Here is a 19,018-nt window from a genome sequence, read left to right as displayed (position 1 = left end):
TAGCAAAAAATGCATGAATAACCACTTCTTATAAGGATCTTTCTATAGGAGTTGTTCATATCAGTCCTAGCTGGTCTGTCTCTCATGACACATCAGTCAAAATGAAATAAGAACCAAGAGAGTTTTATATTATTAATGGTACAAGAGCAGCCAGAAAAAGAATGTTCATGCAGCCTCAAAAATTCTTTTATAATTACTGGTAGTGTCAGATGCTGGCACCAAAGCCCCCCATTACATGCCTAATTACATGTTCCACATTTTAGTCTGCAATTATTCTAAAGCACTCAAAAACAGGAATCCACTCCAAAGCCACAAAGGAAGCAATAATTTTTATCTAGTATAACATCCCATGTTAAAAAATGCCACAGACATCTCAAGGCACATATGTTACCTAATGATTGATATGAATGTTTAATATGAATGATTAATATGAAATAATAGGAATATACCTTCATTTACCCATATATGGTATGCAACATATTTCTGTAGTGTGAGCACATTACCATATGCAACACATTAAGCACAGCAATAATGTCACTGCCATTTATTCTGAGGTACTTGCAATACAAAAAGGAAACAAATTCATGGCATTTAGTGGGCAAAAAGCTTTAACTCATACTATATAAATATCGTTAATTATGTTACATACACTTTAAAGTATATAATGTCACATAGAAATACTATTCCATTGACCTAAATTAGGAAATAAATAGTATTTTTTTTTTTATTCCATTCTGTTACAACTACACCTGTTACTATAAAAAATGTCAAAGTGAATTTTTCTCAGCATATCAAACAGCTGCATTTTGTTCTTCTTGGACTGATAGCATATATAACTTCTGTGCCCAGAGTTTCATATTTCCCATAAATCCCATAAAATGTATTCAGTATTAGAATGAAAAGGTGTCAAAAACACGCTTCTTCTTAGGAATGACAATACAACCCTGTCAAACTTCTTGGGACCTCAAAATGGAGTCTGTGGTAGTAACAAATCCATTCTGTGTAGTGATGTCTCCAGGACAGAGTCTCTAGAGTATATATCAGCACATGGCTAGAGGTGGGGCCTCCTGTGGGAACAGCTCCTTGTTTCTGCTAGTCTGACGAGTTGGCAATGGCAGAGAAAGTGGCAGTTGCGGGTTGGGTGCTCCTCTTATCTTCTCTCTTGTATGCGCCATCTTTAAGACACTTGCTCTTTACTCTGCTCCTGTTCCAGGCTCCCTGATGTCTCTGCCTCGGGGGGAGAAGTCCCGGCAGCATCTACCTCTGGAGCACAAACCTTAATTACATCAGCGCACTTCTATCTGCATAGCTGCATCTTTGCTGACTGTTTTTGATATGACACTATCTGACAGGTATTAATTGAGAAAGTTCTTAGGGTTTTGGACAAATATGTGAAGACATAAGTACCGTGTTTTGCATGTATTTAATCAAAAGGCAAAACAATATTTGTGAAATAACAGACTCTTATTGCTTTATTGTTTCCATATAAATCCATATTGCTACCATGGTTGATTATGGTAATGTTTATTCTTAAATTATATTAATAAAATGTATAAATACTTCTATTAACAAAACTTCATCCTTTAAGCTTGTAGTATGCCTATTAGTGGCCAGGAAGTGATCACATTAGGAAGTTATCTGAGAAAACAGCACTAAGCCCCACTGTAAAGCCTTCAGTCTAAAATGGTTGCTGGGAAATTCCTGACAAGATTATTATTTAATAAGACTGTGAGAAAGAAACTGATATTTCCTCATTATAGACATTATTAAAACCAGGCATGTTTGCTTTCTTGAATGCAACAGGTCATCAATAATGCTGACTTGCAAATCAACAGTATGGGTCAAAAGATTCTTCATAACTTCAACAACAGCAAGCTTAACAAAAGAAAGAATCCAACAGAGACAAGCGTGTTGCCCAGTTCACCATTCACAGGTGTGGAACTGATTCCATGCAGTTAGGAAATGGTTAAGGAAGTATGGATTGTTCCAAGCTCTGATCACCAAGGTCATGTGTGCTTATATATAAAAATACTATATTAAAAAAAGTATAAATATATAAAAAATTATACTTGAGAGGATTATGCTCTTAGGAGAGAGAACCTGCAAATTGCTAGTACTGAACAAGCCTATTAACAATATATATACACATGAAATACATATATTACACATATGATATTGCTAATTTATTTTCATTTACATATTTATGTGGTGGACTACTTAAGCACTATCCCCAAATACCCATCAAGTAATTTAATTTGGAATAATTTTAATCTCAAATAGATTTGGATAATTTCCTGCTCTCCTCTTTAATCTTCAAAGCTCTGCCAGCTCTTCACACAGCACTGCATGACTCCATCTTTCTTAGCCTACCTTTGTGCTTGGTTTTCTTAGCTAGCCTACCATGTTCTTATACTCTGTAGTTTTTGTCTCTAGTTGTCTTGTTAAGGTCCCAGTGCCTTTTTACTTCTGTGCTTATAAACTAAGTTTCTTGATTGTCTCTGTTAATTCACTGCTGATTTTCAAATTAAACCTGCTGCAGTGTGCATCCTTGTCTACCGGTCTCCCGTCGTCACAGAATGGTGTGGCAACTTCCAAAAGATGCTTTAGGTACTGCAGTTAACTCTCAGATAGAATCAGCCAATTTATCCATACACTACAACAGCAGATCTCCCAACTCTAACAAATAGCTCACACAGCAGGTACAACAAACTAATCAACTCACTCTGGTTCAGTCTCTAAACCAGCTACTGGCTGTCTCAGAATCAGTTCCATCTGTGGATCAAGGCAAGGCGAGTCAACTTCCTGTTCCTTCCCATGATTCCAAGATCTCCAAACCACAGAAATAATAGAAATGTAATGAATGGTGGAGATTTCAGTTACAAAATTCATTGTTTGTCCAAGTTTCTCCTTTCTAAAACTCAGAAATTGTGGTTATAAAGGAGCATATTGGTCATGTGAGGTTGGTGTTGGCAAGATTGCTGGAACAAGATTGTTGGCAAGATTGCTGCCAGTTACACCTGTCTGTGTATGTGATCACAGTAGAAGGTGTACACACGGAGGAAGGCAAGGTGCAAGTCATGTGGCAATGGCCTCATCTCCATAATGCCAATCCAGGTGGGCTTTTCTTCACATGGTTTCAGTTCACAATTTCTTACAGACCCAGCTCCAAAAATTGGGAAGACTGATGCCCTATCAAGACACCATAACCCTGAACAATCAGCCTAAGAAACAAGCCCACCTACTTGGTCACTCCAGTCCTCAGAGATGATGAGATTTCCAGTAGAGCAGCTGGTAACCCTGGTCCCAGTGACAGGCCACCAAACAAGGTGCATGTTCCGAGGTGCATAGGCAAATACTGCCAATGCTACCAGTAATCCAGGAGTAACAAGAACCGTTCAACTGCTTTTAGATCGCTATTGGTGGTTCAGTCTTCATGCTCTCATCTAGAAGTTTGAGAAGACCTACATTGTATAATATGTGCTTAGTCTAAGATTCGCTGACAATTAGTGGCTGGCAAACTTCAACCACCCTGGACACACCTGACTTAGTCAGTGACCTCGCACAATCTGAAGGTAACACAACAACACTGGTGGTGGTGGAACAGTTTTCCAAAGGATGTTGTCTGTTCCCTCTCCCAGGATTCCCCACAGCTTACCAGACTGCCAAAGCCAACAGCCAAGTGAAGTGACTCAACCAGGAATTTAGCCATGACCTGCATAGTTATGGCGCAGACCACCAGGGTGACTGGTACAAATTACTCCCTTGGGCCAAATATCCCGAGAACATTCTTGTTCAATATTCTTCAGTTATAACCCTTTCAGTACCTTTTCAGGACACCAATCACCTTGGGTCCCCTAGATCCCAGCCAACTTAGAAGTACCGGTAGAGGATGAATGGAGTTGGCGAAGCGAGTCTGCTCATATACATCTGGATAGGGCTCTCAGACAACAGAAAACAGACTGATTGCCACCGCACGAAGGACCCAGTTTACAGACCTGGAGAGAGGGTATGGCTATCCACCAAGAATCTGAATTTTGATTTGCCCTCCAAGAAGTTGTCTGGACTCCCACAAGAGAGATGGACAGCTCCAGTATCTGGTTGACTAGGAGTGTTACGGTCCAGAAGAGTGTTCATGGGTTCCTCCCGAAGACGTTCTGGATCCCCTTCTGTTGATTGACTTCCATCGGCACCGACCTGACCAGCCAGAGCCTAGGGCCCATGGTCATCTGAGGAGACAGGACCAGGCAGCCTCAGGAGCAGCTCCTGGGAAGGGATGTCTGGGTTCCAGCCAGCAAGCCAACCACTCTTTCTCTACCGACCAGCCCCACAGCCTTGGCAATGTAATCTCAAAACTCCATCTTGCCTGAGTATGAATGCCTGGCTCTCATTACTTGCTCTTAAGCTCTGCTGTTTAAGCCTCGATCCTCTGCTAGGTCTTCGAACAGCACTTCACCTCTCCCTTGGGAAAGGTTTGCAGCTTTTCATATTCCAGTCCTTCCAGTACCTTGTATTTCCCTGTATTCCATGTTGTATTTTCCTTAGCCTGCTTTTGTGTTTTGTTTTCATAGCTGCTAGCTGTCCTAGGCTTGTTGAGATAAGAAAACGTACTTCTGTTGTTTAGTTCCCCAGTGCCCTTTTCTCCTGCGTTTATGTAGCTAACTTTCTTGATTGTATTTCTGTTCAATCACTGTTCTGTGTTTTTCAAATGTCTGAATAGATTATTCTCTTCACAAAACAGAATAATCAAAATACACTAGATATTTTTAAATGCATCCTACACTGCTACTTGCCAGCACTTGAGTGATAGTGATAACATGGCTTACTAACATATGCAGAAACATATTCAGCCCCTTCCCTTACTGAGTGGACCACACAATAGTGAAAGGAACTTCTCTTGTCAGAAGAGGAAATGAACAGATTGACCTTGTTCATATTTGGTACATCTCAAAGCACTACATACATACATACATACATGTACACACACAGAGAAGACATTTATCAGAAGCAGATCTACCTCCTTTCTTCAGCGCCATCTGAGCCATGTCTTTGGTTAGTTCACCTGTGCCCACCACTGCTCCTTCTCCCTTAATGTCTGGCACTGCATTTCTCCGTCCTGTGCGATCACAAGTAATGAAATCTGAGTATGATGACTCAACATCCATCATCTGCCCATGACCTGCCTTCTCATTCCACCTGCAAGAGGAACAGAGACACACACAAAGAGAATGACTGATTACCTCAATACTACTTAGCTACATACAAATATGTTATTTTACATGGGCCCGATGAATACAACACCCAGTAAAGTGGCAAGTAGAGATATTTACGTTAGGCTAATTGAATCTGCCCGAGCCCTCCAGTTCCTTAAAATCCATGAAAGAACGTTACTTGAAAAATTAGAGTAATTATTGCTCCAGAGGTTCTATTTCTGCACTTAAGTTAATAGAATCAGCTCCTGAACTCATTTCATGGCCTAATTATAACAGTGGCAGAAACATTTATATGAGACCACCTAGCCTACCTTCACAAAATGTTCTAACATTTTCTTCAAATTTTCACTGGCTTTGTACTCAGGGCATTTTATTTGACAGTGTGTTTCCAACTGCAGCCTTATAGCAAATGAGAGATAAAAACTAATAAGTGATGAATAAAAACAGGAAACACATTATCTGTTCAGTGCTTTGCAACAGCTTTTATGTTGTATTAAGTACATCAAACTGCTTTCAAGTCAGGGTGTGTAGGAATTAGTGATTTGTGCATATTAGCTATTCACCCTCCCTTTGTGCTTCTTCTCGGCCTACATTAAAGTGGGTCAGGGATTTCATCAGCAACAACAGTGCTGCACAGTGGGCCTGGCTCAGACAAGCAGACCGCAGGAACAGGAAGAAGAGTGAATAAAAGAATACCAAGGAATGTTCCAAGGAAATTAAATAGAGAGAGGGAGACATGATCCACACATCAAGTACACACAATCGGTGAAATGTAATGTAATAACACTAAATTTGTTTCTAAAGCAGAAGGAGCAGTAAAGGTAATTACTCATCTGAGATGTGATTTTTTTATATTATATATATATCTATATATATATATAAGAACATGTAAGTTTATATGTACATAGAACTTACACACCATTACTCTTGCTAACTACAATGCATTATAGACCCAATACTTCTGACTAAATACAATAATATACATGTGAACTTACAAATGATGCCCACATTGTTGTGATGTATATAATTGGCTAGTGCTCATTACATAAGTCTAAAAAACATTCTTATAGAGTACATCAGCTGCAATTAATTCTCTAACAAATCACTGAAATCTCTGCTGAATAAGCAAACCATCCTAACAAGTTTTCCCCAGTGTTGTGTGTTATCACTATGACTCATCCAAGGCATTCTTTCAGCTAATGACTTCAATTAAAAAATGGTCAAAACATTTATCATTATTGGGGTGGGGAACCATATGAACATCAACTCAATGATGAACTCAATCAAGACATATGATTCAGTTACTGGCACCCTGATTCAAAAGCAATTTTGTTTTGTCTGACTTGATTCTATCCGATCGGATTAAGCAATTAGTAATTTCCTGAGAGTGATGACAATTTGTGTGTGTATGTATGTGTGAGAGAGAAAGTAAACATCTGCTGCTGTGAAGATATAAGCCTGTTACACACAGGGATCTAACCTAATGCCAACCAATTATATTAGCAGGTAACACAGGCATCTCATCTAATGCCAAACAACTATCTTAGCAGTTTTTCCTTGCTTAGCCAACTTCAGGAAGTGTAAACTTTGGAAAACAGCATGATGAATGGAGGATGTAGCATGGTGAACATAAGGATGTTTGCTGGATATTTGTTGCATTTCACTGTGTTCAATTTTATATAAATTTTACCATGATTTGTTTTACATGAGTCCATTATTTTGGCCCAAATCATTTGTTTAATTTCTTATGCAAGGACTAATTGCAGAACTGACTAAATTCAGCTGAATTATAAGAAATTACAATTGCTGCAATTATTAGAAATTACAATTGTTACAGTAAACTTATCAATATACACATTTGAATAATTGTGTGATAATTCCCTAACATTATTAGGCGCTATTTTGCAAGTCAATCACATTTAAAACACAATTACTTGGCAGTCTTTTGCCCCATCTGTTTGTTCACTCTCGTTTAACAGTTTTTGGGGGACCACTGGCTGCTCCACTTGATGCCTGTTTTTATTAGATCTTGCCTTTTAAAATCCTAATGATAATGCCGGTGGCGTTTTCCTGATATTCCTAATCTCAGGACAAGAAAGAAACTTTGAGAACAAGAACATCTCCTATATTTATTACAGTGAAAGACTTGCCACTCATTTTCAGTGACCTCACTCACATGTGGTAGCATTCAGAGTTCCTTCACATGAGTTTGAAGAGTGTGGAATTCAAAGCAGCTCCGCCAGATAGCACAATGCTCACCAGTGGAGAAACCCGTGAGCCACAGAAAGCCAATAGAGCTGAACCTGGGGGAAAATAACATGTGTAGGGCTTCCTGACCTCTTTTAAAGGTGAACTCTGCAACAAACACAATCTGCTCAGTTTTAAGACAACCGGCAAGAATGAGTCCATATAAATGGTATTTTCACCAGACAATAAATGATTGGGTGCAATTTGACTGTAGCAAAGCCTGATGCAATTAAGTGTAAACCTATTTTTTAACATATTAAATGTACTACAGTATGTCTCTTCTATTAAAAGGCAATGCTAACAAAACAACAGGAGATTAATTGTAAAGAAAAATAGGTCTGCCCCTTTAAGAGGTCTCTGCCCAGATGAATTCTCTGTTGGCTTGATGTTTTCCATAAAATTAAAGGAGGCCAATTATAATGCAGTGCTCTTTAGGGTACAGCCATATATTGTGCATATTTTGAATTTTAATTAATTTTAACAACTCTACATATTTATTTCTCACCAAAATTCATCAGAAATAGCTCCTACACATCACCACCGTCACATGTGAAATACTTTAGCCTGTTTTCTAAAATCTTCAGGCAAAAATAAGCAAAACAAGTGGTCTAAATATAGCCATGGTTTGACTTCAAAGCAGTGGGGGTGGGACTGTATTGTTTGGCTCAAATTTTCAACATTTGACACCTGTGTGTTTCCTATCTGCTTTTAATTCAGTGCGTTTACAGCATCTCTCACTGTTGTAATCCGATGTGCACCAGTTTAATGAAATGGAGCTCTGTGCCGAGGAGGGAGACCGGGAGAGGACATCGGAGGTGGCTGTGGCTGCAGTGGGCAGCAGAAGCCTTGTAACAGGTGTGTGCATTCAGCACTGACAATAACACCCCACCCACAAGAAAGTGAGCAGCTTCAGCTTTCACGGGCATTTCACTTATACCCACAATGGCACAAAGCACAGAACTTAACATGAACTACTTTGTATTCACACTCAACGCCATACAGCATAAGATGGCCTGAGATGTGCCAGAAAAGGTTACATTTGCTGTGTTATAAGAGAACCATGGTTCATATATTTTAGTGTCCAAGGGCAGTTGGATATGAGCAAAGAATGTTTAAATAGTGTGCATGAGACCAGTAAATGCAGGATGTATGGAAAACTCTGGCCCATCTGTCATCTCCATAAATGGGTAAAAAACATCCTCCACCATCAGTCTGAAATACAGCAGCTTAGCTTGGTCTCTGGGGCAACCCTTAGTCAAAACCTCAACCAAAGAGCTACCATTTTCCCATTTGGACTCAAGGAGGGAGAGGGAATGTGGGTTAAAATACGGGGCTCACAAATGTGCTTTTTGTTTTGATCTGCCTGATGAGTCTAAAGTTATATGAAAATTCACTAAGGTTAAAAAGAGCCTTTAAAAGAGCCCTGTCCACCCTCTTATATATGTAATAAACTGTTAAAGTCACTCCATATTCCAGAGATGCTGTTCCTTTTTAAGGAAGTGTTGATTCTGCCATTGATCAGTATGGTCAAAACACATCACATTACCCACATGATCTCTAGTCGAAATGCAGTCCATGTAAGACAGAGAGGTTGGAATTTAATGCAGTTATCCTTATCCCAGAGAGCCCTAACAAATCTTTTTAACATTAACATTGCTTGCAAGAAAGTATAAGTATATATAGATTATATGACTAATATGATTAATACAGACACTGTATGCACCATCTGGGAAGATTGCATGATTGTTATGCACATTCTCCTCATAGTGGATTCCCTTTTGGATTAGTCATCTCAAAGAGTCACAGCGCACTTCCCATTTAGATTTTTTAATTATTCAAATTTAACACATTGTGGTTACCAACTACCTCTTCTAAACACATTAGTGGCAGAGTAGGAAATTGTCTCTTCTACTCAGGAAGATATTAGGCCAGATGAGACAAAATCTCCCTTAATTTCAAATAAACTTATTGAATCAAAACAGCATGAGGAACTCATTCTAAGAGACAGTAGCCCAGAAGCTCTGCCTTGTACCAGAATGTTAGAAGTGCACAGATTTCCACACATTCTGATTTTAAGCTTCAGATAACAGAGATAACCTACCAATGTTCCACCAATGTGAAAGTCACTCTCAGTGGTAGCTGCTGTCAAATCATGTTAGCTTTGCCACTTGGCCATAAACATAATGCAAAATATAAAAAAATTTTCCAGGTGCAGTATAGGGATGGTTTATATCTCGACCAAACAGACTCCATTAAGAGCCTCCACTGTGGCATTTATTGTTGACTTATGAATAAAGGCCTTCTGAACAATGAGTAACAGGAGCTCTCAGCGATGTTATGAACAAAGGCCAGGGAGGTCAATGGAGGAATATGAACCAGCAGCTATGATCATTGAGTCATTAGGAATGGAGTAGATTTCTACTGCTGCTGAAGTCTCATTGGGGCACTTGGTGCTTTTCTGCACATAATGAAAACATATCATTTAGATATGTTAAATGAATGCTTCAACGCACCATTCAGGGGATCATTAAAACCGTGTTCCTCATTAGATCGGTCAAACAAGTTTTTTTTTTTAAACAAACTTCTCTATCATGGCAAACAGGTCATCATGAATTACTTTCATGCCAAGGGCCCAACTGTTACCAAGGCCACAGTAATTACAGTGCAAACTTTTAAAACTTCTTTTTTCTCTTCAGCAATACCAGACCACGAGCCTGTTTTTAGCAACAGTGGTACCAGACAAACCTTTAAAAGTACCAGAGACAATTTTCATCAAAGATCTCCTAAGAAAACATCCTGCATGTCTGGAAAAATCCAGCAGCCATTTTCATATAGTGCTACAGTTACTATAACATGAATATATAGTCTTTTATGAAGAAGCCTACTCAAAAGGCTATGAGCTAAACAACATACAATGTTTTTTTTTTTTATTTAATTTTCATTTTGAACAGAGACATTTACAAATTCATTAAAATGGATGAGTTTGAAAAGGCAAAAAAGGCAAGCACTACCATATTTCAAATGTCCTCAAACTATGATGCCCCCTTAGAGTAGAAGAATAATGATATAAAAGTTTATACAAAGATAGATAGAGAGAGAGAGAGAGAGCACTTGATAATATTGCCACTACTTTATCAAGCAAGCATTAGATATGTGAGAGCTGCCCATAATCAAGTTGAATAGACTGGCCAGCCTAAAGACAGCAATCCATTTAGTTGCTCTTAAGATAAGTGCACAGACTCCAAGACTACCCTATTCACTCTTGCATAAGCCAGCACTTATTTGAAAGAGTAGTTGCTTTCTGCTCCCCTCCTATAAACAGCTGCCCATTTGAGAATGCCAGCCCACTACAGGTGTTCATGCATCTCTGGTCAGACTAGCACTGCTGTTCAGTGTCTTTCATTTTAAGATGCAATTCAAATAACAGCCATTCAAAGCTTCTACATATCCTTCTTCTTTTTGAGGAACAAATCTCCATATTTCTGAACATTTGCACATTTTCTCACACACAACACGAAGCAATCCTTTGCTTTATACTGAAGTGGTGGCAAGTGACAGACGCTTCGGGTTTCAACACCTCCCTCTTTCCGCTGTGCTACTGCCAATGCTTTTAATTGGTAACTCTCTGGTGAGTACTGTAACAGACCTTTCTATATGTAAAGGTAACACTCTCATGCAGATATTTCATAACACCCCACCCTCACCACCTTAGTATAAGTATTTATCTCTGGATTAGTGCCAAGACCAGACTTTGCATAAAAAAATAAACCAACAACAAAACTAAAAAGTCATACAAAAAATTCTGTTAGTACATTAATTTCCTGTAAAATATTTTGACTGCATCACTCTAATAAAAGTAACACTGCACTCATCACAGTGCTTTTTTAAAAATGCTAGGTACTGTAGTAGAAGATAAACTGGTATGGTGAAGTCAGGCAGGATGGAGGAGTGGCTGTTTACAGGTTTACTGTTACACTTGGATCAAGATGGAATTACTGAGGTTCACCCATACATGACTCGCATGCTATCTTCTAAAGTGCACTAAAAGGTCCACAAAGTAAAAATATCTAGTTATATTCATATACTACATCTTCAAAGTAAATGTTCATTAACAATAAGAAGTGCGTGTATTATGGTAACGAATGCTTGGAGCAGTTTTTAAACTGGATAAATGTCTTTCTTTTGTTAAGGTTTAGCTGCTTAACTGTAGCTTCCTTTACTAAACTATAGTTACACTACAGTTGCTTCCTTCAAAGAGTGTGCTAGTGTGGTCAATGTAACTTACAACTAATACAGGATGATGGGAAGATAAAATCATTAGACTGGATAGAAGCAAATCTGCCTAATACAGTACAAATCGTACATTTGTTAAGGGCAAAGAGGATTTCATTTCTGGGATTCATTTCTTGGTAATCACACAAGTAAATTAGAGTTCTGATCTGGAGCTTCATTACCAAGAAGTCCAACTTGGAATAATTGTTATTTAACTGCCAACTGTGGTTTGGTATAAGTGGTGGAAGACAAACACTACAGAGGATGTAGATGACAAAGGGCTAAATAAGAGTCATTTTGATAAATTTCAATAGGGTATTTGATTCCCTATAGAACCTGAGCAAAAGGCTGTGTCTTTACAATGAAAACAATGAACTGATACTTTGAACTGATGCAGAACTCCATCACAAAACTCAACATTTTAGGGTTTCTAAACAGAACACTACCTCCTACAACAAAGCCTCAACAATTTAAAAAGATGAATGAGATCAAGGTCTGTGCCAGTCACCCTTTTACTAATGCACGAACTGATAGTTCAGACAGAAAAGTGGAGCCCATTAAACCTTTTGATTTCAGATCAAGTATTAAATAATAATGAGCTTTCTACAGGGAGTGCAAGCCTTGCCTGAGCTATTTTGGCATGTTTAAGCCAATCACAAGTCTAAGAAGCCTCGATTTCAAGGATGAATTTTGTTTTACATTTCCTTTAATATTAAACACACATTGTTTATGTCCCTATACTATATTATTCACAGTTTCATTTATGTTGCCTTACTGTTTCTGTGAAGCACTTTGCGCTGCTTCTTATGTAAGAATTGTGCTGTGAATATAATATTAAAATACAATACATCTGGCACCAATTGCCCTCTCATAATTTTCTTATATTTGGCTCAAATATATCTTCTTATATATCCATAAACAACCCTGTTTCAGTTACATCATAGCAAAGGTAAACACAAATGTCTTTTTTTGTCATGTACAAGAACAGAACAGAATTTGCCTCCATAAAAGATGGCAGATTGAAAAGGCTGGGTCTGTCAATATCTATCTAAAACAATTAACAATGTGTGCATTAAATATTAGTGCCATTATTACTGTCCTGACATCAAATAACTGAGTTGAATACACATAAGCAACTGTACATAACTAATGCTAAAACATATTTATGATCCCACCCACCACAACACGTTCTAATTGAGACCTGTTGTTTTTAAGACATGTAAAGTGGCTTTGGAAACTGCTTCACTGCTGCAAAGCGAAGGGCAGAACTTGGCCTAGCTCACTATTTTTTGTTGCTGTCCGTTTCTGTGGCAGGTCACGCACCATCTAACATGAAGCAGGTGGGATGTCCTGATGCTGCGGCACCACAGAGGGGGAGCATAAAAAAGAGTGGGAGGGGCCACACCGCTGTGTGACGGACGTGCACAGTTGGGGGAAAGGACAAGAACACAGCTGCATATAATGCTTACTCTTGAGGCCTTGAGGTTCACATGAAAATCCAAAATTGTGCATGGTGTTTAGGTCTTGGATTCCTGAATATTTTCCTGAAATATTCTGAAAGCTTAGGTGAAGGTCAGCACCCAGAGGATACTGAATGTAGTTCAGCATGGATAGAACCTCTACCCAGCTACTATACACACAGAGTGGAGGAAAAGATCAATTCAGGGAATTCTGTGAATTTCAGTTGCAGGTTACCACACAACTCTTCAGCTGGGTCCATCAAAGTAGTTCATGGAAAGTGACCAGCAGAAGGCTGAAGACTTTTCACTGAGACTAACATAACAAAATGCATAACAAAACCCCAAAAAGCACAAAGTAACACACTGGGTGAGCAATGCTAGACTATTCAGCTTTTAGAAGCAACCAGGAGGAGCCACATGTTCTTTTATTGCTTTATTCTGACCAAAGACTCACTTTCAGTATTACTGACCACAACCAATCAGCAATATTCTTGGGTTTTAGTACTTACCAAATTCATGCCAAATCCAGGTAATGTAGTACAAAGATATCCAAGAGCCGGAATGATTATAAGTTGGCGAAAGGAAGAAAAAGAAGAAAAACTGGTGCCATCAACTTCTGTGTTTGTGAAAAGGGATAGAGAGAGATGCTCATGCCCTCAGCCATAAGCTTCTCTCACCCAGCTGCAGCTCTATTCTCTCCCACTGATCGGAAAGGATGTGGGCGTAAAGTGATTTGATTTGCTCCAAGTTAGAAGAGAGGACAGACTGGCTAGGCAAATCCATACAAACTTAACCATGCCTGTGTTCATTTCATTCAATTTACTCAGCAGCTCTAGCTGAGCGCCTCAAGTGTAACTCAACATTAACAGGTCTGATAGCACACAAAGCCAAATTAGATTTTAAAAAATGACTTGGCAATGTAGGTCTTTATAAACAAAAAATAGGATTAATATTACACCCTTCAACAATGGCTGGCAGCACCGTTTCTGCTTCAGGAAAAACAAAACAAAAAAAAACTAACCTCTAATTGGCATCATCTGTGAGATTCACACAGGATTTACCATTTTCATGATATTGTTCATTTTACATAATACTGTTATGTAATCATTCATCTTGTTGAATTCATTGTCTCTGCAAAATGCATAAATAACAACTATTTACCCTCAGAATAATAAAATACTTTCTCTTATTTTACATTCAAACAAAACAATGCAGATATATCTAATTTAAAAATAAATAAACAATGAAACTTTTGACAACCAGCCATTCCACTGGCTATCTGCTTTTCATCTTCTTTGCATAAAATGTGTGATAATGTCATGTGGATAAAGCTTTTGTATAAGTTTTTACTTCTACTTTTAATGTAAACTACAATTTCAACAAATTAACAATATTTTTATTTATTCAGATTACCAATGTTTTACATATATTTGTTCACTTCTAAACTGCCTCGAAGCAGAAGGACACCTCCTAATGGTCGCTACTTAGTGGTCACGTGAAACATGGTATTCCCACGAGTTGCACACAGAATTATGTCCTTCTTGAAGTGAACAGAGAGGGCACCAAGATATCACCACCTAAAGGACACTCACTATTTCCCTTGGGTTTCAAGCAATGTCACAAAAACATGTTCAAATTCTATTTGGGATATCTTCGATATCAAGTTAGCTCAAGACACGAAAACTTTTTGAGAAGTTACAAAAGGCCTACACGGACATTGACTTAGCGCAAGTTCAAAAGAATTCAGAATGAATTCTAACATGCTCTTAGGTTAACCTTTCTTTAATATGCTCTTAAATATTAGCTAACATTCAGCAAAACCCTACAATACGGTATATATACATATCTGCGCAGGGTAGTGTGATCATACTAACGTCGTCTGCTTTACAAAGTAGAAAATGCTATAGCTAGCTGTTCCCCTCTATCTTAGGATGCGAATGTACATCACTAAATCAGCCTGCTCTGTCTGTCCTTTCAAAAGTCTAATGAGACAGCCTTACCTTCTGCATTTCTTCTATTGTAATACTGAAAGAAAAATCCTTGATATTTCCATATCGATTTCTTTTACATGTCGCGGTGTGTGCATATTAATCTTTGTATCGATGCAACATTTCATCAACGACTAACCTTTATTCGTCTTAGTATTCTCCACTTGTTACCACGCCGTTCGACTGTTGTTTAGGTTCTCAAGATAAATGCCCTATTTTCTTTCCACCATTTTATAGTTATTCGATGTATTTAATGAGGGGAATATGTCGATGGAAAATAACATGTCAGACCAACGTTTCTTTGACAACACCTTGAAAACAATGAGCGAGTTTCCGTCCTGAACAGCTGTTTCCAAAATGGAGTTATCCCACAACCAATCCCACCTCGCTTTACGGATGTCCAGTTCACTCTCTCCAATGGGCACATGCCGCTTCGTGTGCATCCGCTATTTGTACTAAAAAGTGTGTTTGTCGCAAATGGGGTACATGGATGTCAGCTCATGAAAAAATTATTTTAACCATTAAGTTCAATTGTTTGTTTGGGGTTTTTTTTGGTTTTTTTTAAACTGCTTCCCGACAAATAGTTAAAACATTTTAGGTAAAGCTTGGAACCTCGGTGAGATCATTGTTTATTTGGATATGCAATGGTTTTTGCAATACCATTAGTATTCATTAAACTCCAAAAGTTTCTCAGTTTTGGCGAAGTGTGACCACACCAAGGCACTGAGCCAGAAAGCAAACCGAAATGCATGTTTATTTTTTAAACCATTCATAAAGCAAGTACAATGTCTCCATCTACTGGTAAATACTCAATGAACGAGTTAAGATTTTTTGAAGAGAGTGTTTCAGTGCCCTCTAACTAAATCACGCACAAGACAAAAACAAATTAAATTTAAATGTCAGATTAATGACATTTTTAGAACAATGTTATTCTGTATTTACACCTGTCCAAACAGCATATATTGAATTGTTATTTTGGCCCCTTAAACCAGGGTTTTTATATAAGCATATTTGGGCTCAAAAGGTTTATTCAGCATGATGTTTAGGTGGTACTTTACTAGCTGGTGTTTACATTTAATTTGCAGGGTCAAACCCACATGTAAGAAAGCCTTGTGGAGATGCAAATTCAACTTTAATAACCAACTATAACATATTGCTGTAAGCACAAAGAACTTATAAAGGGTAAAATGCAGAACTTTAAGGCATGAATATGACAAAGTGTAAACAAAAAAGATTAATAAGGAAAGAACAATGAATGCACATTAGTCAGACTGCCATTCTGTAGTTATTGTGAGGTGCAAACAACACAAGCATATGTAAATGCGCCTTACTTCAGAGTTAAAATGTAACAATATATAAATTAGTTAAAACTACTACAGTATTTCTCCTGGTGAGAGAATACAAATCTAGTTTGAACGGAAAATCTATTGGAACAGTCTGCGTGAGCAACAATAATTTAAGTAAAGAAAAAACTACAACTTACACATAAGAACAACCACTGGAATAGGTCTTTTTTTTCACAGATGGGATAAAATCACATTCTCTTACAAGATTCAAAAAAAGAGCAATTTAATAATGAACAAACATGCTGACTCTGAACACTAACTCTGTTAGCCTAAGATTTCTTTAACTCAAGAAGGCAAGTCAGTGCTTACCTCTTTAGCTATCATTATGCATTTAAGAAATTTAAAATGGACCTTTGAACCTTACAGTCACCAAAAAAGACACATTTCAAAATAAACAAAAGCTGATGTAGGTCAGTAGCAATAGTAGAGCTGAGAACGAAGGCTTCTGTAAGAGTCCTCACCCTGAACCCCAACCTGCTCACCCTCAAAGAGCAAGGAGTCAGGCAGTACGGCACCCTCAAGAGGATCAGGCTGGCAGAACTCAACCACAAACTCCTCCTCAGCCTTCATCAGAGTGTGTGCCCAAACGGACATGTCTAGATGGCCAGCCATCCCACCATATTCTTCTGGCAGCACTGAGCGAGGGATTACCCGGTACAGCGATGAGAGATCAGAGCCATGCAAGACAAACTGTAAGAAAGAGAAAGACACCTCAGGTAAAGAATTAGCACAATGTCCAAGCATTCTTTTAAAAAAAACATGGTGAGGGAACAATGTGATCACAAGAAACATAATCTCAATTACCCTTTCAGCCATCTTCTCTTTCAAAAAAGGTTTAATTATTGCAAATATACCCTTGAAGATTAGAGGCTCATTTATGATATTTACTGCCTTTATTCTGATTGGAAATCCATCCTGAAATACAAAATCAGATGATTAGTGATTGGCTTAAAATGAAAGTGATCAGGAAAAAAATGTCTTTAAGATCTTTTAAACAGCTGGCTCCATAAGAATTTGTAACAAGTAAAACATCTCATCATATCTGCTACTAAACTAAGGACTTACTTGAAGAATCCCAACAACTTTCTTTGACAGAAGAGGACCTGGGTTGGAGGCTTGAGACAAGCCAACTCCATTGTAATCCACTAGAATAACTATGCCATTCACTTGGGTCTCCTCAGGCTGAATCAGCTTCTCTAGTGTCAAATAAATGGCCCGTATGTTGTCTACAAATGGATAGTCATTTGGTTTCCATCTCCCTGTATAAGGCAAATATAAGAAATGTAGTTACTTTAAAAGAGCGTTATATAAGGATATACTTTGAAAGATCTTAGAGCAATTAATGTTGCTATTTCTACAACTGGATTAACCCACCTGGCCTTAAGCACAGGATGTAGCGACCTTGAGGATCTGGCCTCGGGAGGACAGTGAGGAAGCCCAGATCCAGTACATGCTTCACTGTAGAGGGCTTCAGGTCTTGGAACACCTCAGGCCAGGCTCTCCTGCTGCCGTGGTAGTTCAGGAGCAACTGCAGGGCCCGGTCATAATCAAACTTCCTGGCTCTAAGGAAACGTAGGAGAAATGCATCATCCAGCCGTGTTCTCAAATTGGGTTGCTCCTTCATGATCATGTCGCGCAGCGCCTGCACATCTCGGAGCCTCCACTCAGGCTTCTCCTGCAGTTCCTCGCGTGCCTTGGCCACCAGCTCTGGGGTCAGAGTGCAAGAGTAGATAGGGGGAGGAGGGGGAGGAAAGCCCACGTCTGCCGCAGGTTCCAACGGAGAAGTAGTATCAGTGCGATCTGCCATGGACTACCTGTGTATGTCTGAAATTAGCAGGTAAACGTAGTTAAATGAATAAAGTTAACATAAAGGTCAACAAAAAGCACCAAAAAGGTACCAACAACTAACTAAAAGAAAGGGGGAAAGATTACGACGACGTATTCTAGACGTTTTAAAGAAACTGACTAAAGTAAGACACATTTTCCAATTTGCTGCTCGGTTGTGATTTGTTATATGTGACTAGGAAAACAGAATCAATGTGATATAGCTAATCAATTAGAGGTAGCGAAAGGTCAAATAAATAGCTAATTAACCTACTTAGCTTAGCTAGGTAGCTAACGATAGCTAGTATGTTTATTTACTTTTCCGGCGCTATAATATGAGCTGCATATTCATAGAAGCATGCTATTTTATGTGCTAAATAAAACATATAACAAAATGCGCATACATGTCAGTGCTTGATTTCTTGATATTCCTGCGGCTTCTGACATGCAAAAAAAATAAAATGTAGCTGCACGACATCGATTAGGTAGCTAGCTACAAAACGATAACCTACCTGTCAAGCAAATCAGCAAATCTTCAATTAGTTCCGTGTACAGGAAGAGACCGCTCTGCCATTGGTTATCCTGTGACATGTACACGATTACGTCAGGCTCGTCACTTCGGTCGGTGTTGCCACGTTGGGGGAAATCCTTATCTTTGGAGGAATTATCTA

General features: G+C 38.5%; 2 protein-coding genes across 3 annotated transcripts; both read right to left on the bottom strand.

Annotated features, from left to right (window-relative positions):
* Window positions 1-529: 529 nt before the first annotated feature.
* pkig (protein kinase (cAMP-dependent, catalytic) inhibitor gamma) lies at window positions 530-15,550 on the bottom strand. The gene is made up of 4 exons (XM_027016499.3): window positions 15,317-15,550; window positions 7,387-7,513; window positions 5,015-5,193; window positions 530-1,263 (listed from the first exon to the last, which is right to left on the bottom strand). Coding segments are annotated over exons 2-4 (267 nt in total). The 5' UTR covers window positions 7,389-7,513; window positions 15,317-15,550; the 3' UTR covers window positions 530-1,177.
* A 362-nt stretch (window positions 15,551-15,912) lies between these two features.
* On the bottom strand, window positions 15,913-18,934 carry ttpal (tocopherol (alpha) transfer protein-like). Of its 2 annotated transcripts, none has more exons than XM_027016469.3 (5): window positions 18,860-18,934; window positions 17,898-18,347; window positions 17,589-17,782; window positions 17,328-17,438; window positions 15,913-17,213 (listed from the first exon to the last, which is right to left on the bottom strand). In XM_027016469.3, the coding sequence occupies exons 2-5, from the start codon at window positions 18,328-18,330 to the stop codon at window positions 16,935-16,937; spliced, it is 1,017 nt and encodes a 338-aa protein (XP_026872270.2). In that variant the 5' UTR covers window positions 18,331-18,347; window positions 18,860-18,934; the 3' UTR covers window positions 15,913-16,934. The 2 variants fall into 2 exon arrangements, with proteins under 2 accessions (XP_026872270.2, XP_026872268.2); XM_027016467.3 differs by lacking the exon at window positions 18,860-18,934 and adding an exon at window positions 18,752-18,859.
* Between the last annotated feature and the right edge of the window lie 84 nt (window positions 18,935-19,018).

This window comes from Electrophorus electricus, chromosome 21, assembly GCF_041902795.1.
Source record: "Electrophorus electricus isolate QZ-2024a chromosome 21, ASM4190279v1, whole genome shotgun sequence".
NCBI lineage: Eukaryota > Metazoa > Chordata > Actinopteri > Gymnotiformes > Gymnotidae > Electrophorus > Electrophorus electricus.
This window is presented reverse-complemented; position numbering and strand designations above follow the sequence as displayed.